This window comes from Liolophura sinensis, chromosome 8 (assembly GCF_032854445.1).
Source record: "Liolophura sinensis isolate JHLJ2023 chromosome 8, CUHK_Ljap_v2, whole genome shotgun sequence".
NCBI lineage: Eukaryota > Metazoa > Mollusca > Polyplacophora > Chitonida > Chitonidae > Liolophura > Liolophura sinensis.
In genome coordinates this window covers 31,271,617-31,296,640 of record NC_088302.1, presented here as the reverse complement: position 1 = coordinate 31,296,640, position 25,024 = coordinate 31,271,617, and the positions used below count along the sequence as shown (strand labels likewise).

Sequence of the window (25,024 nt, the reverse complement as noted above, 5' to 3'; positions counted from 1 at the left end):
AATACCTGTACATGGATTTATGTGTTTCGGAAGGTCATTACCACAGAAAAATTATGGAAATATATTTCGCAGGTATGGTCAACAAAAGATCACTATCCTATGACGATAATTATTCTGTCTGCTTATTTTTTTTTTTTTTTTTTTTTTTCTTTCTACGATGATGGTTATGTTTGTTGGAAACCGGCGTAATCCAGCAATGTTTGGCAAGATACTGACGAACTTTCCCACGGGTGACCCACATATATAATGTACACCATATTGATGGGAGAGGAAAGGAGCCTTCATTGAAGGATATATGGCCACAAGGGAGTGCCAGGGTGCCAGGAGCTGTTAGAATGGGGAATATACAAATTCCCTGTCAGGTGCCGGAATCGAAACCGTGCCGCTTGTGATTGGAAGTCAAACGCGTTTAACTTCTCGGCCACGTCGCGCGCCCCTGGCCTCTGGTCACAAATACACCGCCTCTCGCCTAATACTTGGTATATATACATTTGGACCAAAATATATTTCCTTGTCAGCGACTGATGGACTCAGGAGACGACGTCTTATACTTATGATAAGACTATATATTGGTTGATCCACGCAGCAAGAACTCCAAGGGATAAAATTATATTGTTCTGCAAACAAACACAATTCAAGGTTTCAATTCTGTGCAGAAAGGGTTATAGGGTAAGTGCTAGCTGAAAGAAGGATGCAACATGAAATGTACACGACCAAAATGTGTCGCCTTTGACCTCGAGGCTAATTGTGGAATACAAAACTATTATTGGATTGGTGCTGGGCGCTCTATGAGCGCCCATATACAAGCGCCCATATACAGGCACTCATATACAGGCACAACAGTTTTCCGCTAGTTTTATACTACCGCGATTATGTTTCTATATGGATGGAGAAAGCTTGAGTGCCTGGAGTAAAGGAAATGTTATTGGGAGGAAATGAAAAATGGCCAAAAGTAAACATTTGCGAAAAAAAAACAACAAATCTTAAATAGTTTTAACCAAATGCATTGCTACGAAAATACAGTACGGTAAATCATACACTTTTACAAACTAACCAGTCTGCTGTACTACAGTCGTTACTGTAGAGCAATTATACTCGGTGAAAAAATCCATGCAATTATGGGTGATTTACTGTACGATATAGGCTATCTTACGAAACATCATTTAGGTCGTATCAAATTACCCTGTAAATTTCTGTAGGATGCTTCTAAAGCATGTATGCAGACATTAGATGTAGATGTACTCTGGTGAAATAAACACATTCAGAAATGCTAGTCCACAACTGTTCATGAATCAGTCTAGCAGAATTAGATAAATCAGGAAATACTGACTTTGGTCACTTGCCATCAAGTAAGATTTACTGTTTTTGCGAGGAAAATCAAAACGAAATGACTTTGGTTCCAGTTGTCACCGTTTCTTGGACTACAGACGAGGAATACTATGATTAATGCCAGTCATATTTTATGAAAGTACTCCATAACTCTCAATAACTATGTGATATTAGGAGTATAGCAATCACTATCAATCTGCATGATGAAGGAAGACAATATAAATGTCTGCATCCTTGACGTGACATTTGGACCATCTGTCTGTTGTTCAGTCATGCAGTAATGTATACAAAAATGTAAAACTGAAGCTATATTATTGGAAGCACAAAGGCTAAAAAAATAAAAAAAATCGATGACATTGCATAAGACACACCCTTAATATAATCGTTTTTATAGTGCATTATAGCGTTTCATAGATGCCAAGCACGACGCCAAAGTTTAGCTGTCATTTTAAGAGCATTCAGCGAAATTATAATCTTCCTGTCGTATGCGTAGACACTCTCTTTCTGACCAGTGAGGTCACAGGCTCGAATCAAGCTGGCGATGGCTCAGCAGAGGCAATAAGTCAGGCGAAGGGCAGAATGTGTGTTCCGTGCACTTTGGCTGCTTCACCTAAATAAATCCTAAACATGCTTGAGTATGTGTGTTAAACGCCAGTCAGATAAATAAATATATAATAAATGAATAAATTGTGTTAATAGATAGGAATTTAAAACTAAATTAATTAATATGCCACATCTACGACATATGCATCGTGCAAAAAGTCTATTTCGTTTTGCATGCCATCCGATTATGTTTTAAAATATTGGAGCGAAGATATCAAATATAATAGGTTTAATCGTCTGACAGGCAGGTCCATCTACCCACCTATCAACAGACCGACTTAGGTTATAGTTACTTTTTGGCTTACACCGCAAAGGTTCAGCCCTAGTACTACTAAAGGTGTGTATTGCTGCATTTCCAATGATTATTTTTAGCCTTTGTGTTTCAAATAATATAGTTTGAATTTGACATCTTAGCACGTATTTCTGCATGCCTTAACTGCGCAAATGATCAATTATTTTCTCACCAACCCTAATCACCATTGTGGAGAAAGAAAAAAAATATCCATGCACGAGTTAAATCAAACTTAAACTTCTTATCTACAGTAGTCCATAAGAACCAATGGCCATGACCAATAGGAAACTTTTGCCGCTAAAGCAGTTCAGGGCCTATAAATATGTAGGCTTAACTCAGCAAACGGGTATATGAGGTATTACACGTGTACTGCTGAGAAAAGGGCTACAAATTGGACCAAATTGTCACCATTGCGCGGGGAATATAGGTATGCCCCATTACATTCCCCTTCAAATGTTGTATGATGTACACGACAATATGACATGTATTGTGAGGTAACAATTAGGTATAAAAATCAAAGATTGGTGTAAATTGTGATATAGTTCTAGTCGTTAAACGTAATAAGAAGTACACGTGAGGTGTAATCACGGCATTCCATTTATTTGTTTTTTATACTTGCCTGCCTGGCTTTTAACGTCGCATTCAGCATTATTCCAATCTCATCAACTACACTTTATAGTCCATTTATCGACATTTGTGAGTATCACTACACTTGGAGTGGGTCTATGTCCTTTTATCGGCATATAAGTGTATCACTACACCTGTGACTGATGTCATTGGTATATAATGGTACCGATTGTGTTCCAACATGGATAATCCGATGTTTTAAAAGCATTTAAATCCGTTGGAAAAATTCGTTTTTTATGCCAGTATAAAACGGTCAGTCTGCTTTTAAGGACATGCAATATTTAATGGTAACTTAATGGGAGATAACCCATAGGTCAGAATTTTGGGAGGCGATGGCATTTTTCGCAGTTTGAGTCCGAAACTTAATTTCAAAGCATTTCTTTAAAATAACCTTTTCGTGCTAGTTTTTCAGCAATGTATAGATTATAACCATTACATAAATATAATTCACAAAGTGTGACAGATATGTGCCTTCTCTCAAAACAATAATCTGTTAAACTTAACAGAAAGAGATCAAAGCTGTCGAAGTGATGCTAAAATGTTATTGCTGCAGAGTGTACTTATATAGCACGCATACTCAGTTAAATTGACATAATCATTGTGTAAAACTAACAGAACACTATGTTCAATATGTAATACGTAGTGTTAGAACATAAATAAATGAACATTAGAACACTAAATTAAATATAACAGATTACGTTTTCAAGTGTATGCGATAAAATAATAAATATAGTTATACCGACCAATGCAATTAACTGGAGGGGCCTTCGTGGCTCAGTTGGATAGCGCGATAGCATAATGACCCAGGTGCCTCTAACCAACGCGGACGCTTTGAGTTCAAGTCCAGCTCATGTTGGCTTCCACACTAGCCGTAAATGGGAAGGTCTCCCAGCAACCTGCGGATGGTTGTGGGTTTCTGCCTGGTTCCCCCCCCCCCCCCCCCCACCATAATGCTAGCCACCGTCGTATAAGTGAAATTTTCTCGAGTACGGCGTAAAACACCAATCAAATAAATATATAAATAAAATTAACTGGAACAACGGTATACGGGTACTGAAAACCTGGAACCTTAATTCTCAATGAATTATATGCAATAAGTAACCCTGTTCTACAACTTTACACATTCAGTATCCAAAAAACAGTGGTTAGGTCATGGTAGACAAGCGATAACGGGGAGAGACAAATAAAAGACGTTTAAGAAAGTGGTTTTGAATTCTCCAAAGGGAGGCAGACAATTCAGAATACCATAACCACAGATTTTCCCTGTCTATGCCAATAGGCTCATATTTGTAACAGGCAAATTGATCTGATGTAATGTTGAGTGGAAACTTATGGTGTATGCCACGTTTAGGTGTCTCTGAATATTGTTGTATTATTGAATGTTGTACTGTGGAAACCTAGACAGAAAAAAAAACAAAAAAAAAAAACAGGAAAGGCAAGAAAATTGGATACAAAGTGTGCGGTATTAGTGATGTAAAGGCGGCTCAGGGAAAGTTGAAGTCAAAATCAGACAAGCAGATTGACCTCCCTTGTACTGGAAATCTTTGAACAAGTGAGGACATAAATAATACCGAGTCCGCCGTTTTTCAAAGAAAGTCTGGTAAAGATGTGAATTTTTGTTGATTCATTATGATAAAAGTGCTTTATCAATCGTTGATATAGACTCTTCAGTGGTATACATAGTAAAGAGAGGAGATCATTGCATACACAAGTTGGTTTACGTTGACTGGCATTTACGTACAAGACTAGGTCGTGGTCTAGACCAAAGAAAACAAGACTTGACATGTCCGTCAGTGTTGTTGTTGCTGTAGGCCTTGTATCTTCTGTCAACCACCCAGTAAACACAGATCAACTACTGAACAGAAATACGACCTACTAGCAGCTGTTAACTTTCTCGCGGTAATCTCTTAATATATATATATATATAGGTTTGTTTTTTTTTTAACAGACAATAGCAGAATGCTTATGAATGAGACCAGATCATAAATGAGAAGGTAAGCATTCTTTTTCCATTTCAGTATGTTTTTTACACCAGTCAGAAACTGTCACTTTCACGTCATTCCAGTTAACACACTCTCCCTCTCTTATGAAGATGTAGAGACTGGTGCTGTCACGTGATAAAGTGACAGTAATAAACCGAATTAACATTTCAATAGTCTCCGATGTTCATCGGTTGGCAAGATAAGTCAGGGGTGTGTTGTCTCCTCTATGCTGTCTCAACCCCACCTCGTCTTATTCAAACCCACATGACCTGGTGAGACTCATAAAACTCTGATTGGGCATATTTATTGCTTTTCTTGCTGAACATCTGAGAGTTAAGTGGGACAAGGACAAACACAGGAATCACCCGATTCCTTACATCTTCCCCGTCTTGTCTTGTAATTACCTCGAATGTCCTAAACAGAAATGGGATGAATATATACTATAATGGTCCTGTTCCTTTTCGCTAGACACACTGTCCATATCATGTAATGAAACTTTGAGACTGTGCACATGTGGGTGCTTGCAGCAGTGAAAATCAGGCGACAAGGTGAAAGATATAAGAAATGCTGACAGCACGCTGTGCTATTAACAGATAGTTTCTCTGTCTGTGACATAGTGTATTCAGATATCTATGTTGACTGATGCATCTTTATGATACACATATTTGATGTATGATATAGTCAGTGTAGCCTTAACACTTTCTGACATGTGATGTAGGTGTGATGTAGGTGATGTCCCAAGACTTAAAAATAGACTGCAGCACCAAAAGAGTGTCTGCATCCAGGGCTAGTCTACTTCAAGGAGACATGACAGTCGTGGAATAATGTGAACTTTCATGAATCATGGCATGATTAATTATTAAACAGAAATGTCAACATTAATTTTGTCAGATATATGTAGGATGCAGATTTTGTTCCATATATTCATATCTGACCTCTTTCTATTCACCAGGCGAGAAATCTGCTAAAGAGAAGTTTGCATAATGGGCTCCACAAACCCCGAGCAGGCCCAACAGAAGTTCTCTAACTTAAGAAAGAGACTTGACCAGTTGGGCTACAGGCAGCCTCTGGGGTTGGAATCTTTGCCTCTTGTGGAGAGATTATTCGCAGACCTTATCCACACCACAGAGAGCCTGAAGAACGCCAAACTAGAGATCAGCAAAAAGCAGGAGGATCATGGATCATTTGAAACAGCTGTTGAACCATACAAAAGTGATAATGCCAAGCTAGTGAAGGAGAATAATGAGCTGCATATCCAGATTATAAAGCAGACAGAAGAGGCAAATGCTACTGTTAGAGGTATAAATGTGGCCCACACTATATCTGAGACTTATCTTGAGCCATTTTAGTTTTGGGAAACATTTGGGCTCCCAACATGACAATCAAGCATCATTAAAAGTATCAAGTACATGTAAATATGATGGTTTACTAATAAAAAGTTCAGTTTTTACACAAATTTCTTTTATTCACAGACTCAGAAGATCCCAGAGAGCTCCACTTCATTGTGTTTATTGCAAAATTTTTTTATGCACACTGTCACAATGGCACCTTTAATGTTTGGGGTCAGAACCTTCAAATTTTTTCTAGATGTGGCCCACCCAGTCCACATGTGTACATTGCTGCAGTTCAGAAATATTGATGGGCATGATGCTCCTGAATTTTCCCTTTATTGCAGAACTTGTAAAACATAAATTTATAATGCCCTAAATTGCTGGGTTTTGGGGGGTTTTTTTGCACAGTAGAGTGCACAAACACTGAGCTATTTACAAAATGAATACAAAAAATCTTTATTTTTTTTTCAATATTTTTTATTTATCTGTTATTTAAACCTTTTATTGTTTTTCTTTTTCCTTTGTTCAGATTTGAAAGCTTCCTTGCGTAAGCTTGAACATGAAAACACAGACCTGAAATTTCTGAACAACCAGTATGTGCACAAGGTGAGACAGCTCGAGCAGGAGGCACGTGAAAAGGCTGATCGCATTATACATCTGCAGGAGAAAAATTTCCATGCTGTTGTTCAGACCCCAGGTAAGGCCAAACCTATCTGAAATTTGTTAAATATATGTTTATACTATAGGTTCTTCTAGTCGGAGTACACTGACTAGTGGATCTAAAAATATTTGGATACGCCATAATGCTGCTCAATCTCTTGTCAGAAACCCCTTCCATTCATTCTGTGCAGGAGAACAGATTGCAGCGAGACTAAGCACTCCATCTACCTCCAGCTAACGAAATCTATATCATAACATCTCTTTCAATCATCAGCGGCCCGGATAGCACAGTTGGTAGAGTGTCCGCTTCAGAAGCGGTAGATCCAGAGTCAATCCTGGGTCGAGTCACATCTTTGACTTTAAAAGAGGAAGTTGTAACTTCCTCGCTTGGCATTCAGCATGAACGGGATAGTGCAACGACTGATTGACCGGTGTCAGTAAAATGGTTCGGGCGGGGCGGCTTACTTGCGTTTGGTAAGTCGTCTCAGTGAAGCAACGCTAAATAAAAGAGCAGTGGAAATCCGTCCTGCTACAAGGATGCACATTACATACACCCTTCCTTCGTCGTCATATGAATGAAAAGTTGTTAAGTATGACATTGAACCCCAAGCACTCACTCACTCTCTTTCAATCATGCTCAATTTTGATTGATTTATTTATTTATTTGATTGGTGTTTACTCTGCACTCAAGAATATTTCACTTATGCGACCGCGGCCAGCATTATGGTGGAAGGAAACCGGGAAGAGCCTGGAAGCAACCCAAGACCATCCACAAGTTGCTGATAGACCTTCCCAGGTATGACTGGAGAGGAAGCCACCATGAGCTAGACTTAACAGCGACCACATTGGTGAGAGACTCCTCGGTCATTGCGCCTCTCCGGCGTGCTACCCCCCTTGGCCACAGAGGCCCCCTGTTCAAATTTTGTAATGATAATCCAATAAAGTATCTGTTTCTCACAAAACAACCTCAGTGTTACAACGTCGGTTACCATGCAATTAGGCAGGTGAAATCATTTTTGGGCATGAGCCCATATGTTGACTTCAGCGGTTTTCTACCAGTGATTTTTTAGTCCATCTCGTGAGTTATTTATGGTATCATGGATCGGCATTGAACTGAAGTAAACAACAAACATTTGTGGCATCCAGGGGTTTGACTGTTTGTGATGTGTTTACATGACCCAATCTGTCTTATCACGGGCAACAGATACTGTATTGGATTACCTGTACAAAAATTGTGTGTGACGATTTGAAGTGGAGACTGCAGCTATGTCTTTACTTGATTACGACCTGTTTGTATATTTCTGTGTTACCATGAAGATATCATTTGAGTCCCGTATATGTTTAAGACTTCACCTTTCCACTAGTGGTTAATAATACTACATGTATTTGGTTAAAAGGAGGCAAGAAGAAAACTATCCCATTCCGCCGTCAGCGTATGCAGATAGACTCCACCGTTCCGGCAGCTGAAATCGTGGCGAAGCAGGCAGCCCTGGCTGAGGACCCATATGTGGCTGATTTGCTACAGGTGGCGGACAGTAAGATCGCAGAGCTGAACAAACAGGTGAAGACATTAACGGACTTGAATGATGTCAAGGAGAGGAAGCTGAAAAACTTTAAACAACAGGTGAGTTCTTTCTCTGACAGTTTGGTTTTCTTACAAGGTATGGCAGTACAGTAGGAATATAGGTGTATATGGTCTTTAGCACTAGCCAACTGTGATATGTGGTGAGGCTTATTTTATGATTGATATAGATACTAGATATGATGCTATTTGCTCACTATTTCCCTCAGAGTTTTGTATTTCCAAAGGAATAGACCTTTTTGCATAATTAATAGATTATTTAGTTAGTTGAGACAAGAGTTGATTATAGCTTTGATTCTTGTTAAAAGTCTTGTCCATTTTATAGAATAGTGTAACAGTTGGCTCTGATCATGTCCTGCCATGATAGATTGTGGAAAAGGTGGTTTAAGATGCTCGTCTTTCAGTCCCAGCTGAGGAGAGGGAATATACTGGCTTCCTCTTCTGTTGTACATGGGAAGAACTGCCAGCAGTTGTGGGCATGGGTTTCCACCACATTGTACAACATTGCCTTGACTTACAATCATTATTCGGGGGGTAAAGATGGCAGTTTGTACTGTCTTACATGAAGATCACGTTAACAAAAACACAGGCCTTCCACTAGCATGGAAAACCTGTGCATCACAGTTAGGAAAGTTTGTGAGTTTTTTTACCAGAGGTTTATTCAGAATGTTTTTTTTCTGCTCATAAAGTGACCATTATGTAGTGTTAAAGTGAAAGACTCTTGAGAGTGGTGGGGGCCTCCGTGGCTCAGTTGGTTAGCGCGCTAGCGTAGCGCAATGACCCAGGAGTCTCTCACCAATGCGGTCGCTGTGAGTTCAAGTCCAGCTCAGGCTGGCTTCCTCTCCGGCCGTACGTGAGAAGGTCTGACAGCAACCTGCGGATGGTCATGGGTTTCCCTCGGGCTGTGCCCGGTTTCCACCCACCATAATGCTGGTCGCCGTCGTATAAGTGAAATATCCTTGAGTACGGCGTAAAACACCCATCAAATAAATAAATAAATAAATCTTGAGAGTGGTGTTTAACACCAATCAATCTTGTACTGAATTGTATCAAATCTGTCAGTTTCCCTGTTTGTTTACAGTATGGATTTTATGTGACTTCAAATCAAACTATTCACTGCAGATGTATTTACTTAATATTTATTTGACTGTGTTTAATGCCACATTCAAGGATTTTTTACTGATGTGACGGTGGTCTGATTTACCCGAGTACCTGGGGTAAACCACCGACATTTGGCAAGTTACTAATGAGCTTTCGCACATGTGACCTACAGATAGCATCCTCAAACAATGTTACACTGTGCAAACAGTTTATTGTCGACCTCTTGTTGTTGCCAAGGCCCCACAAACAGTTAGAGCAAGGTAATCCACAAATTCCCTGTTCTGTCCTAGAGATTGAACCTGTTCTGTCCTAGAGATTGAACCTGTTCTGTCCTAGAGATTGAACCTTTTCTGTCCTAGAGATTGAAGGACTAGCATCTCATCCATGCATCCACTACCAGCTTTCCACTGTAGAGTTATACAACATCTTCTGAAAGCAGGTTTATTTTTCCGGAGCATAAAACAGCATAAAATGTAAGTGTAGATAAAATTGTAACATGCCCTATTAAAATTAGATTTCAGTTTTGAAAAAGCACAGAAATTCAGAATATAGCCACTATGTATTTGTACATCTATCTGCTCAGTGCACAGACCAGTTGGAAATTTACCCAAGAGCAATATTTTGGTTCTAGAGAAATTTGTTGTACACTGTACATGTGTGATTACTTGTATGTGTTCACTTATATTGAAAGCTTCTCTGGCTTGAGTAGAGATTTAATATACATCTTGACTGCACATTACACTTCATTGTTGAATACTGGCAAAGAGAAAAGTGAACATGATTTTCTTCAGTCTTGATTTTATTGACCAGAACACTAGGGTGATATGGAAAAGCCTTTGTAGCATACAGTTCCTTTTGTAAATATTGGGACTTCGTTGTAAGACAATTTATTGGTATGTGGGGGGAAGGTCAGCAGATGTGCCTGTGCAGAGGTACAACCTGCGGTTGTTTCATGATTAAACTACATAAATGAACAGAATTTTGAAATATTTCAATATTAAAGAGATATTGAATTTTAAAATTTGCTGCCAGTACCCATTAAAAGTATCTCCTGCCACTAGTCAATAAACTGCTGCCAGTTATAATTTTTATTGTACCTACATCGTAAGTACTCACTTTAGCTTTAATAATGTAACCCTCATTGTTGTTTTGTCTAGGCCATCTTGTATGGGACTACCTTGTAGGAGTTGTGTCCCTTCTGTGTGATATTGTTATTTGCAGCACAATGAAAAGTGATCATCACACTGTACAGTACGTTTCAAAAAAGTGGTGTTATACTGAATCGTTCATGTTCCTCCAGATTCTTGTTTCCCAAATGTTGCTGTCAGAGAGCAACTCTCCGATACAGTCATGCACTGTCACCCTCAGATTCACATCAGCTGCAATATCCTGCAAAAGGTTGATGTTTTACATGCACTGAGACTCCTTGTCTTTAATGTGAAGTATTGTCCAAAAGATAGCATATCAAAACTGTCATCGCCCAGCCTGTTGAAAAATAGGATGAAAAACTTCATGAAATGATGGACATATAAAGTGATTCTCAGGTACTACAGCAGCTGTTAGTAGCAGCTAAAATTGCAGTGGGCCTGAGTGTAGTTTCACCCTGTTCTTTTCTATTTTCACCAAATTATACAAACAACTATTTTTAGGTTAAAACTCCACCCACAACTTCAATTGGGTTTTCAGAAAGCTTTTTGGAAGTGATTTGAAAATGTTAACTCATGAACGTCACTTTATCCAAAAAATTGGTTGTGGGTGATGTTTACTGTGTTTTCTTGTAGAGAAATTCTTGAATAAGTTTTACTGATTTTGTTAAATTTTCATGGCAGCCAGCTTCAAGTCAGTTCATGTGTATAGTTTTATCAAGATAACCTACGAAATTTGAATCAGGGCAGGATTTATTAAAATGCCAGAAGGCCATTGTTTTATAGCTGGTGTGATGTATAGCCACAAAGAATTTCAAGAGCTATCATAGTAAAGTTGAAAAGCTCTAGTTTTTCATCACAATTTCCAGGCCTACAAGATGTTTTTGATTTAATACACCATCTTTATACTGCTGCCAAAAATGAATAAATGATTAGTGCTTAAGGCCACATAGGCAATATTGCAGCTATATTATGGCAAGCTGCCAAAAAGGACATTGTTCATGTAATGCAAAAAGATTATTAAAGGTTGCAAATTACATGTATGTATTTGTGTACTGTGCATTGAAAATTTTCTATAAAGAGAGTGTGTTTGTTGCAGTTGATTTTATGAGAAATCAGGATTTTCAAAGTATCTAATCTTTGACAATGTTTTAAGCCGTACTCAAGAATATTTCACTTATACGACAACGGCCAGCATTATGGTGGGAGGAAACGCACGACCATCTGCAGGTTGCTGGAAGACCTTCCCACATACGACCAGAGAGGATGCATAAATTAAAGCATTTAATACATATATACATGTAAATGTAAAAATTTAATTTCATTATAATGCTTACAAAGAGGACTATCTTTATATCTATGACTCTGTCATGTGAATGTGTTTGTCATATGACAGAGCCAGCAGCATGAAACATTGATTTAACCGATGAAATATGTAAACGCAAAGAACAATAACTATTGACATCCAAAGTACTTGGTTATCTGCCATGCGTTGATAATCTACACACTTCTCACTGTGTCAACAGTGAAGAACTATGAAATGAAGCTTGCCATTGATTTTACTGGGTGCTGCAGGCTGCAGTGCTGTACAAAGGGGCCTACAGTAGAATCCTGGCAGAGGTAGGTCCCAGAAGCTGGGGGTTGACCCAGGCTTGCTAAGGGGCTGTACTAGGTGTTAATAACCCGGCCAGGGAATGGGACAGGACTGTGTGCTTGCTGTGTGGTAAGTTCCTTGAACAGTGGGACTGTGCCACATAGCGCTGTCCTGTTCTAACTGTACAGGTATTATCATTGCTACATGTATGTGTTCTGACTTGTCAGTCAGCACTTATTTATAAAGGTGTGAAGTAGGTTTTGCAGTAACGGTATGTTAAATATACAGCTATGCCAAGGATCGCAGATTAAGGTAACTGAACGGGACTAACACATTGCAGTTATTATAGGTGCTAATTCCTTAACACCTGAACAGGTAATTCCTTTAGTAGAGTAACTGTATCCAATGCCTTGGTCTGCTCAAGTCACTCGTGTGTGTGTGTGTGCACTGTCAGTTACTATGTGCTGTTCATAGTAAAGCTCCCTGGGGTGGCAGAGCTGTAGTATAGAGGTGCGTGCTATGACATGCCTACAGGTAATCCCCGGCTGGCAGGTGTGACAAAGAGGCCAAGGTTTGGCGGGCTGGTTGACTTTGCCGGCTGGCCGACAGACCTAGCATCAGAGCGTGCTCACACATGTCTGGTGTAGGATCACCAGCATTTAATACTGCCTCTAAAAACTGCAGCTTGCAAACACAGTTTTACCTGTTTCTCCTGTGGATGTTACGTCTACCTTGTGTATATTTACCTCTGTCAGCTGTTGATATTCCGGAATTAGGGCAGTGATCCCAGGACTACTTTAATCACCAGGTAAACTAATTAGTATTGATCATGGCTTATAAAAGTATGTGCATACACCTGTCAATTCTAACCTGACGCTTTCTAGTATTTTCTAATGTAGAATGGTGTATATACCTATATGACTTATTTATTGCGGTTTCATGTATTTCTATTTAGACATGAATAACTTCACCTTTTCATAGCGTGTATTGACATCTTCTATTTAGTAAATCTGTATAACTTTTAACAGCATTTCCCCTTTGATGGCTCAAACCTGTCTGTACAGAGCTTCTTCTGTATAATACATTATGTTGTAAGCACTGCTTACATGTAGCTTTGGGCTACTGAAAGCTTTATATCATATGAAACATATGTGTGCACATGGAATGAAATTAATCATTTGTACTGTTGAAATAACACACTTGGTTCGGTCCATCATCAGAACTTCTTTTTGACTATTACATCTTGAGAGTGACTACTTGGCCGTCAGAATTACGCGTCTGTTTTTGCTGTTTCTGAACGATGTGTGGAATTCAACAGAATGACATACCAAACATTGACTGTACCATTTGTATATATCAATCAAGATTATGTAACCTACTAACCAGCTTCCGGTTTTGTTAATGTAGCCTGTCATAGAAATGGAATATGTCTTGAGGGTAATATGGAATTGAAAAGTGAGAGTAAAATTTGACAGTATAATTGGCAGTAAAAGACAGTAGTCAGCTTGATAAAAATAAATGTTTTGAAGTTGAAATTTATTTGGTTATCAGGTCTGTTTAATTTCTAGGCTGTCCGGACTGTCATTCTTCAACCTTGTCACATGTTTACAAGATGTTTATTCAAGCATATTCTGAAGGCATTATTCTGTGAAGAATGATGAAATTGTACTCTTTGTGAAGCTCTGAAATTGGCCAATCCAACCAATGTTTTTTCTGTCTGAAGTCAAATGAAAAATGTGCATAAATTGCACTGAAAATTGATGGGTAGTGCCTATAAAAATGTGTATTTTTAAAAGCCCTATGCTTCAGTGTACTTTTTCTTGTAATGAAAATAACGGATGAGCCACACAAAAATCCAAAGGACAATAAAACGCATCATTTTCTTCTGTGACATTGCAGTGCGTGTGTACTTGGTATGTGTTTTATGAGCACACGTACACTGATAATTGTGAAGTACACGTACACTGATAATTGTGAAGTACACGTACACTGATAATTGTGAAGTAATAAAGGAAAGAACAAAAGAGTTCATAGCTTCTCAGGACCTATTTTAATAAGACCGATTTGTTACGGGTGTGACAGAGTTCCACAAGGTACCCATCAAAAGGATTCAGTATGTGACAGTTTTGTGGCCCACAAGATGGCCCATATATGTGAAATGATTTATTAACTCATATAAAAATATATGCATGATTCACGTGATAAATCGCATGCAGGTGAGAAGTTTCCTTGCAAGATAAAGTATCACGGTTTTAGATTGTTGTAGAAATGACGTCATAGTAGAGCTGTTGTGACTGTCACAGAACCAGGCTAACGTCACAATGGTGTGACATCATCACACAGTTGCATGACATCACAATGGTGTGACATCATCACACAGTTGCATGACATCACAATGGTGTGACGTCATAACTTCAGTATGCCACAAAGCGATGATGTCACAGTTGCATGATGTCACAATGGTGTGCGGCCACAATCCAGTGATGTCATAATGATATGACCCAGCAGTCAGTTTACATGTATGTAGTACATGCAACTGGTAAAATAGAAGCCATAATCTGCTTTTATAGCTACCTGTGTGAATCTCTCTGTGAACTATTGATGTACACTGGGTTTCATTCACCGAGGTGCACTCTGTTTACCTGCATGCCATTATACAGCTAGTAGTGATCAAACACAAGGTATACTTAGCTATGTATCAAGTCTCTTTGGTCCAGTGTAGTTTCTGCTGGATAGAAATTATATAGTTTGTTTAGAGATTCAGTTTTTAAGTTTTTTGACTTAATAGTAGTTCATAGAGTTTTAAAATTAGTTTCCTTTATAGTAAAATTTATTATTTTATTGCTTTTTATACTTAGGCAAGATACAGTAATCTTGAAAAAAACCTTGTTTGGACTTGTGTGTTTTGTGGCAATCTGTGATGACTTAAAATACTGACCCCCATGGCTTCCAAACTTTCTGTCTTCACCAAGGCACTGTGTTGTCAACCAGTCATAGTAGGGATGACAGCTGAGCACAAGGTGTCATTGGCTGACTTACATTGTTGAGTAGCATGGGTAGTTTATATGGTGTATGTCAGATCTTAATTCTCCTGCCACTAATCCTGTTATACTTCACTTATAATAGTGGTATTGTACTTTCGCCCTGTCACAAACAGAAAACCTGTGCATGCTTGTTTGACATTATTACCTCCCTTGACTGTTTCCTTTCCATTGTATGCCCAAAGGTACCACTCCCCTGAACCTGAGCTATAACATTAGAACCCAACACAAGTTAATATTGATGGTATCTTTGCAACTCGCCTGCTTCACATTTTGGTAGGTGGAATACGAATAGGGCTCAGAATAAGTTAGGATTAACCTACAGGAGTCTAGCCCATTACGACCCAGGAGTCATTCACACAACAAGCAAGTGCACATATATCGGCACACATCCGTCTAAAGGAAAATATTAAACAGATGTGATTTTGTCATCGAATATTTATTTAATGCACAGGAAGTAATTATAAATTGTATGTAAAGGAATTATATTACATTTATGTAGGGAAATGCTTTTTCTAAGAAATGCTTTCAGCGAGCATACATTCAGAAGATAGACAAATTTTACAACTTAATGAAGTATGATCATGCATCCTGTTCTTCTTATCACCAGCAAGCTTGGTACATTTCCAAGACATTCAGTCCTCTGTTTTCCGATTTACCCAATATTTGTAGCCATCTGTGGCCCATCTGTCTGGGACGGGTTGAAATGGATCTGCGCACTTTACTGTGCCATGACTTGCCTTGAAATTAGTATACATGTACCATCCGTTATTTGTATACATGCTTTTAGATTTTGTTAGCATAAATCAAATATTGACATCACTGAACATGTGGAACTGATAATTGTTCACTGCCAAAATCATCTCAACCTAGGTGTCAAAGGGTTAGCCCTCTGCTGTGAACTATAGATATCCAGGCCAAATCCTGCTGCTGGTGGTTAATCCCTCAATAATCCCTCAATAATCCCTCAATAATCCCTCAATAATCCCCTAGGTAGGTGAGTTGCAAATAGGCAAGTTAAAAAAGTAGGCCAGTTGAGAATGAACCCAACTGAAATATTGTCCCCAAATTTAATACCTTTTGTGTGTGAGGATTTGACTGGTCAGTGACCTCTGCCCCAGTATGAAGAAAAATTGGTAGCCAGTTTCTTTGCAGTTGCCTCTACTTTTGCAGTTGCCTCTACTTTTCTTTCATACAAAGTGTGATGCTTTTTAATTTTAGGAAAACATTCCAATATCTGTGTTGTTCAACAATTTTGTTATTATTAAAACCTGCACCTGAAGGCTGTGAAGAGAAAAGATATTGAGTAGAGTAGATTGGATTTAACTGATTTGAAACTGTTTGTGGTATGGCTGTTTACTTTTTTTGGTTTGAGTTTAACATCATACTCTAAAATTTTTCATTTATGCAGCAATGAGTCTGGTTTTTGTAAGCAGGCTCATTATTAATTAGATGATTTCTTAGAGGGGATATTACACAGATAGTGCATACTGAAGGATGGGATATCAGGAAATGTCAGCTCGAGAGAAGTGCGAACCACATCAATGGTTTAACGCCAGTGTGCGTTTCATGTATATGTTTAATTATACAAAAAAAACACCAGGGTACTTGCTCAACTAAATCGCTGAATTTGTACATCCTTAGCAGAACTAGCCATTGTCTGGATGTTTATATTACAAACAAGCATACATCAAAGAGGCACACAAAGGGAGGTAACTGCAGTAGAATAAAAGCCTGTGATCGTTGGATATTAGCACTAGGTCGTTGGCTAATTCCCCGTGGACTTGGGATATTACCTTGTCAGCTTTGTTTGCTTTGTGTTTTGACCAGTGGAAACCAAGAATCACTCTGTGAGGTATAATAATAATTATAAATGTTATTTTGTGTGTGTCCAGGTTGAGGCAAGGGATGCTGAGATAGACCGACTAAGCAGAATGCTGGACGGAGGCAGACCCTCAGATGTGGTGGCTCTAGAGTCACGAAACCGAGCCAACGAGAGAATGATCTCTCACCTCAATATACAGGTAATTAAGAGTCAGGGAACAAAGTCATGAGTCAGCAAGATGATGATGTGGTAGGTTTAGAATTGGTCATCTTGATGAAGCATGCAGCATTAGGCCTTCTTTTAGTATACAGCACCCCGAGTTTCTCAAACTGAAGTAAAGAGAGCTAATATCAGATGACGGTACCTGGTAAAGCCGGGTGACTTAGCATAAACCTGATTCCCATACTGCTGTGATTTTAGAGTAATAGTTTTGAATTCATTTTGCAAGTGATTACTGGTATATCATAGAGTATTTATACTGCTATGTTTCTTCTCTGCCATGGTTACATAGGTTGATTACCTGCAGCAAAAGTCTCGAGAGCTGGAGATGAAGATGAAGGAGTCCACGCTAGCCCAGGAGGAGTCTGAGAGCAAAGCGCGGCGTTACCAGGCGCGTATCACGGATCTTGAGCTGGAACTGTCCGATGTGGACCGCATGGCCAAGAGGCTTCAGTCTGACAAGGAGTTTGTGGTGAAGGCAGCTGATAATGAACTCAGTGAAGCCAAGGTTTGTAATCTGATGCAACCTATGGCTCCATTAATTTATACATATGTGTATGACATTATGACATTGACTGAATAGTGATGTCACATACCAGTTACATTTTTCAGGATTCAAGATGGTGAAATTCCTGGCAGAGTTTGCATGTCATCAAATACTCATATCCAGTTAAAAATTAGCACTTCCCAAATGACAAATGAAATACATTTAGTGGCTAATTTTTATGATTTTTTTTTTTTTTTATGATTGCAGTATATGCAGTTTTCCCACAATCCTCAGGGTATTTGTTTGTACTCCTTTATTATGGGTTGTATAGTATACCAGATGAAAGGCTTATACTTTTCCCTACCATACATTGTTTTCCCCTGGGCATGGGAATGAAGTGTAAGAAATGCATTACTGAAAAATCAAAGCAGAAAGCTTGAAAATATAACTTTTTTTATTATTCATGAATTTCCTAGGTTGTATTTTATATGAAGGCTGTGTTTATTCATGAAAATCCATGGTTGTATTTTTTTGTGTGACACAGGTGGAGCTGGAGAAATCTCGCTATGAGCTGGAAGGGCTGGATCTGGAGACTTCTCAAATGAAAGCTGTAAGCTACTGGGAAATCTTAGGGTTTTTCAGAGTTTCAGATTTTAAACTGCATAAACTAACAAGTACTTTTTTGTTGGACATAACACATAAAGGTAGTTTACATGTTGGGAATGGTATACATGCGCATTCAAGGCTATATTATATGTGTTATTATATCATACATTATTAGCTCTAGCTATCTTAGAAAATGTTGGGTGGACAGTCTGTATTATAAAAAATTCATGTTGCAGGTAGTATTATTTTCCTCTATATTGATTGTGTCAGAATGTGATTTTTTTAAGAACAAATGTACATCAAAGCAAGTGGTATACACCTTGAGTTTGTATATTGGGAGACAGCATTTTGTCTAGGTTAAAATCCATCTCTGATATTGTATTTTGAGTTTAGTTGTCTTACAATCTGACATCTCTCACTTCATGCATGTCTACTATTTTGTAAATACCTATCTTGAATTAACTGTAAATACCATTATTTGTTTTTATGAAGTTAAATATTATAGCCCTGTATTTGTCGTTAAATGCACACCCCTAGCCAGATTTTTGAAAGGGTGCTGCACCCCACAATCATTTTTTTTTTTTTTTTTGTCTGGCACATTTTTAATAGATAAGCAGTAGAAACTGCCACCCAGCCGCTTATTTGAGTTATGTACCCTAGTACTTTGCCTCTTTTGATTTCTAGCTAGCAGTCTTAGATCGAGGTCAAATGAAGTTAAATTTTATACTCCTATAAAATACCATATTGAGGATGTGTGTCTTGTTTTCCATAGGAGAATAAACGTCTGAAGGCAGAGAACCTGGAGTTACGCAATGAAGTCCAGAGCAAAACAGCCGATGTGATTCGTCTAGAGGACCTGCTGGATAAGATCCAGATCGACAAACGGCGACTCACTCAGAGAGTCAACAAACTCACAGCCAATGGTCAGTGTGTTAGGGAACCCCATCTCTTTTTTTTTTTAGTAACTTAATTAAAAGTAACAAATTTATTTGTGAAGAAAAGCAATTGAGAAGCTCATTCATAATCACTGGCCCCAGAATCACAAAGTTGTCTTAAGCTTAAGTCTGCCTTAATCTTAACTTTAAAACAATTTACAGCCTTAACATTGTGATTTACCTGGGGAATTTTTGCTGTTATAATACTGCGGTTTAATACTTTGGGCTTTCTTAACATAATTACAAATTAGTGTTTAAGTTCAAATGGAATAATACTACATGGTATGACTGACTTAGGTCTGTTGTGGTCTTGGGGCAGATCTGGGTTAAAGTCTCTAATGTGCAGATTTAATAAGAATGTTTCTCTGTTTTAAATATTTGTCAAAAACTGAGATCACAGAGAAATATAATTTACTTTGTAATGGTTTATTACAGAGAAAGACCTGGTGCTAGAGATAGAGAGACTGAAACACAAAAATGGCCCGACAACCACAAAAAAGAGGTCAAAATCTCTCAGCAAACTGGACTCCTTTATTCGAGCCTTAGAGGAGGAGAGAAACTTCTACAGGGAGCAGTCAGAGGCTCTGCAGGTGACATTACGACGGGTTAACTCACAGCCCAAGATCAAGAGCCCTACCCCTAAACCACCGTCCAGGTCTAACTCCCGATCCTCCAGTCCTGTCAGGGAGCCCAGCCCTACCAAGCTGGACAAAAAGGTGCGTAGCATTTCACGCACAATTGAACTATCACAAAGCCTTCTTGTTTTTGACATTCATTGTTCATTTATTTACTTTTTTTACTCCCTTATTGTGCTCTTTTAGTCATTTTTTTTTTCTGTTTGTTTATTTATTTGAATGGGTTTTACGGTTTACTTAGGACCATTTGATTATTATTCAATTTCAGGCCAGGATTATGGTAACAGTTGTATTATGTTATAAGCTACTAATTTAAGGCAGTCTTACTTTGTCTTTCCAAGAGAAAGGCATTTGCATAACCATAATTTTCTTCAAAAAACTGTGAAACCTGATATGAACATCATTTTCCCTGTTGTGCGTTCACATGGTTTGTGTACTATCATGAATACTTTTGTTATGCAGACTGTTGCCAAGTACGAGGCAATGATCAGGGTGCTGGAAGAGGAACGAGACAATTACAAGAGAGAGCTGGATGCTGCCAAGGCAATACGTCGTCCTGCCAGCCCAGTAAGGCTCACACCCACCAAGGTTTGTGCGCTATAATGGCTGTACTGGTGGATGGGCAAGTTGTTGGGGGTAGTAAGAATTTCTGGGGAGCTCAGGGTGGGGAAACCAATGGAATCTATATAGATTACTAGTCAGAAAACTTCACAACACAATATAACATTTGTGACAGAAGTATATATGTAGTCGATGACATTTGATGTGGCTATTTACAGACTCGGCGAGTATCTTGGAAAGATATGAGCTCTGTTGTTGTTTTTTTAATTAAATAATTAATGTGTTTTGTTCTTTTGAAATGTAAACCTTCCAAATTCTGGAAACAGTTGACCATTTATCCAGGTCAGTTTTAACCATACATCAAGACTTGTAGGTTGATTTTGATTTCCTATTCATGTCTGTCTGTTTTTGGTTGCAGAGTTTATATGCTGAATCAAGTGAGATAGCCATGCTTACCAGAGAGAGAGATGAACTCCAGGGATTACTGGATAAGTTTGAGCGGCACATGGCAGAGGTACTGTGGCAGCCATTCTGACTTGTCAATTCTTCTTGCCTCTGGGATATTTTGTTGGTCAGCTATATTAATTTTATACCAATAAGTGGATACAGGGTGTTTTTCAGGCATGAGGATTTCATGGAAACGATTGTTCCGTTTCTGAGTCGGTTCCCAGGTTAAAAATTCACGGAACCGGAAGTCTGTTTCCCATAAAAAGAGGCTTGTCTACTCACTCAGCACTGCTTAGTAAACATTGAACAGAGTTAATTGTCCAAAGACTTGAGTTGTTAGCCTTCAGATTGTGGCTAAGGTGTCACTAGGCGCTTGTACTTTATTGCTACGAGTGTTTTATGAAAAATGGACCTTTTTGAATCTCTGTGTACAGCGAGCCTGCAGTGCTATCTGACACGCTATGTGCCACTATGGACAGGAAGTAGCACCGGTGATGAATTACATGTTCATGTAGGACCGGAAGCTAGTCAAGGTCCTTGACCAAGGAAGTTGTGATTCATATGAAATTCAGATTCTGAGATTCATTTGATTGCAAGGCTGTTGTGGAAGTTTTAAATTAACACATGCTGCATTATACTCTTCATGTAGGAGAGATAACTCAAACTGACAAATTTGGAGTTCCCGGTTCTGTCCCTTTTTTTTTCCATAGTTTCCAGTCAGATACGTCGATCATTCAGTGACAGTTCATACATTTAAAAAAAAAAAGGTTGAGGGATTGTGGTAATTATTAGTTTACAAAGTAAATGAAAATTAGATCTGCAAGGAATATCAAACACCAAAATGTATTTGATGAAATGTCATTAATAAAATTATTACAGGTAAATCAGCTCCCAACAATGTTTCCAAAGTACACGAAACCGAAAACGTGTTTCCCTGCAATCTTAAATCCTCATGCCTGTGTTTTGACTTATTTCAAACCTGAATTTGACCAGGAAATGGAAAGTTTTCCACAGAGTGATCTCCCTTAGGTTTGTTTGATTTATGGTACAAGCAGCTCTGAAGCCATTCATGTAAGATGCCCTCCCTGTCTGTCTGTTGACAGTTTTGACATCCCATTTTTAACATGGGCCATGCTGTCTGTCTGTCGGTCGACAGTTTTGACATCCCGTTTTTAACATGGGCCATGCTGTCTGTCGGTCAGTCCACAGTTTTGACATCCTGTTTTTAACATAGGGCCATGCTGTCTGTCTGCCAGTTCACAGTTTTGACATCCTGTTTTTAACATGGGCCATGCTGTCTGTCTGTCGGTCCACAGTTTTGACATCCGTTTTTAACATGGGCCATGCTGTCTGTCTGTCAGTCCACAGTTTTGACATCCTGTTTTTAACATGGGCCATGCTGTCTGTCTGCCAGTTCACAGTTTTGACATCCTGTTTTTAACATGGGCCATGCTGTCTGTCTGTCAGTCCACAGTTTTGACATGCTGTTTTTAACATGGGCCATGTTGTCTGTCTGCCAGTCCACAGTTTTGACATCCTGTTTTTAACATGGGCCATGCTGTCTGTCTGTCAGTCCACAGTTTTGACATGCTGTTTTTAACATGGGCCATGTTGTCTGTCTGCCAGTCCACAGTTTTGACATCCTGTTTTTAACATGGGCCATGCTGCCTGTCTGCCAGTTCACAATTTTGACATCCTGTTTTTAACATGGGCCATGCTGTCTGTCTGTCAGTCCACAGTTTTGACATCATGTTTTTAACGTGATGATTTTTTTTACTATATTACCACGTGCAAGGGCTGTTATTAAAGTTGACAAGTATTTTGTCCTTGAAATTAAACTGGCACCCCTGGATCACCATCTGGACGCAAAAGTTACAGTTTTCCTGCAATCAGTGCGACACATTGACTTACATATAATGTACCCTAATATTTTGAACCTTTTCAACTGCCACTACAAGCAGTATGTCGAAACATGGTTAAAAAACATTGAAATTATTGGTTAGATCTTTGACCTGCAGGTTTTGGTAGTAGATTTTAAATACTTTCCTGACAGATTGAGCTGTGGTTTCAATTTACGTCACTGTTTTTCTTTGTTTTAAGTTGTGATTACTGTGTTATTTCAGATTCAAGCCAATGTTAAGGTACTAGCATCAGAAAGAGATCAGCTGAACACTGTTTATGAGGAGGTATGTCTGTACAAATGTTTTGGTACTAAATCAGGGCTGAGACTCAGGATATTGAAACCTTTTGCTTACATGAAATCATGTTAAATGATATCACTCTTCACGCTCACATAAATCATGTTTATGATTACTTGTCTGATACTTCGTCTGAGAATTGGATTTTCCCGAATACCCACGATCACACTTTTATGATTTATAGTAGCTTATGACTGAGTTCAAATCCAGGTATTAAATAAGTACTCACCTTTTGTTGAATTGTGCAAGTTGATGCAGCAAATTGCACGTTGTCAACATTTATCTGATCTTCTTTCTTACTGGTTATTAAAACAATCTTAAATTCCACGTAAATTGCAAGAAAAGCAAGAAAATGCATGAATAACCCTGTGTTTACAGACCCGCACAGAACTGCAGAAGGTACGCCGTGAGCTGATCAGGTCTCCTAAGTCCCCCAAATCCTCACTGGCTGCTCAGGCAGTTCTCCGCCGAGTTGAGAACGAGAAAGAGGATGCCCTGGCGGAACTTCGTAGAGTCTCCACTGAGAGGGACAGCTTGCGTGAACGACTCAAGGTGAGAGGACTCAAGCCTCATTGTGGGTTTATTAGTACTGTGAGATCAAGTTTGGAAACTTGACCCAACTGACCAGTTTATAGCAAAGGGATGTTGTCAAAGTTTTTTTGTTTTTTGGTGTTCATGGATGAGTGTTCAAAGTTCTGGAATAGTTGAACTGTTTCTTAAATTGAACCTTAAATGCAGAATGTAAAAGAATGGCAGATTCACAAATGTCTGGAATGAAAAACCAAGGGAAAGACATAAGCGCAATGGTAGATAGATTACTGAGCTTGAAGCCAAAAATCTGAAAATTCTAAGCATTTCTCATTATTGACAAATAAAGGGTATAGAAAGATACTTCATGTACAAATGAGCTAAATTATGTGCTAAATTTTTGTTTTTCTAGATAGCCACAGAGACCTCATTGTCTGACAGAGCTAAATTAGAACAGAGAGTGGAGGATCTGAAGTCTGCCCTGTCTGCCGTAAGTACCTTAATGTTACTACAGATGTGTGCTTCGGACTTCATGCAGCCATGCTTAGTCAGCCAATCTGTTTCACTACCCTCAATTATGTAAACAATACTTTCTCTGCCTCGAATACCAAGATTTTTTTTTCTTTTCCATACACTAATATTGTATAGATTTGGAGACGTTTTTTTTTTTTCTCAGAGCAGTGAGTATCTATACTTCTAGCATTAACAGTATGTGTCTGAACCTGCCAAGACAGTAAATACACCACCTATAATTTTATGAAGTTTTCATTAATTCAGTCACCCTGCTGTACTACAGTTCATGTAGCATAGCAATTAAATGGTCCAAAGACCCATGGAATTATACATGAAGATACTGTAGCTGCCTAACAGTTTGTAAAACAGCCCTTTAGAGAAAGTGTTAAGAAACATCTTGTTTACATTATATATTATTGAACCAAGGGTACCCGCATTTTTACTACTTTCTCCAAAGGGTTGCTTTCAAAAGTGTCTGGCAGTGTGTTGCTCAGACATTCAGTGTCATGAATCCCTCCATAAGCTGTACTCAAGCACAGTTGTTTAGTTTCCAGATCACATTTGACACCATGATTATCCGTCATTAAGACTGACTGTGTTGTTTATTACCTGACAGATTGAGGTAGAGAGAGATGAGCTGTCCGCTCGGGTCAGCATGCTGAAGACTTCTCTGGGATCCTGTCAGGACCAGGTCAGAGAGCAGGCCATGGTGCTGGGTCAGTCCACTGATAACCTGTCCCAACAGAAGGCTACAGCAGCACAGATGAAGTAAGCAAACAAGAC

The 25,024-nt window shown here is 38.8% G+C and overlaps 1 protein-coding gene across 1 annotated transcript in view; it reads left to right on the top strand.

The window, feature by feature from the left end:
• The first annotated feature begins 4,439 nt into the window (after positions 1–4,439).
• Positions 4,440–25,024, top strand: part of LOC135473109 (centrosomal protein of 135 kDa-like) — a 28,763-nt gene continuing 8,178 nt past the window's right edge. Inside the window, exons 1-16 of the mRNA XM_064752928.1 lie at positions 4,440–4,451; positions 4,800–4,845; positions 5,786–6,132; positions 6,694–6,861; positions 8,222–8,448; positions 17,183–17,311; positions 17,624–17,839; positions 18,363–18,428; positions 19,197–19,347; positions 19,795–20,075; positions 20,457–20,582; positions 20,974–21,069; positions 23,126–23,188; positions 23,579–23,752; positions 24,141–24,218; positions 24,858–25,009. Coding sequence (XP_064608998.1) covers positions 5,817–6,132; positions 6,694–6,861; positions 8,222–8,448; positions 17,183–17,311; positions 17,624–17,839; positions 18,363–18,428; positions 19,197–19,347; positions 19,795–20,075; positions 20,457–20,582; positions 20,974–21,069; positions 23,126–23,188; positions 23,579–23,752; positions 24,141–24,218; positions 24,858–25,009 — 2,243 coding nt within the window. The 5' untranslated portion in view covers positions 4,440–4,451; positions 4,800–4,845; positions 5,786–5,816. The remainder of the gene's footprint in view (positions 4,452–4,799; positions 4,846–5,785; positions 6,133–6,693; positions 6,862–8,221; positions 8,449–17,182; positions 17,312–17,623; positions 17,840–18,362; positions 18,429–19,196; positions 19,348–19,794; positions 20,076–20,456; positions 20,583–20,973; positions 21,070–23,125; positions 23,189–23,578; positions 23,753–24,140; positions 24,219–24,857; positions 25,010–25,024) is intronic.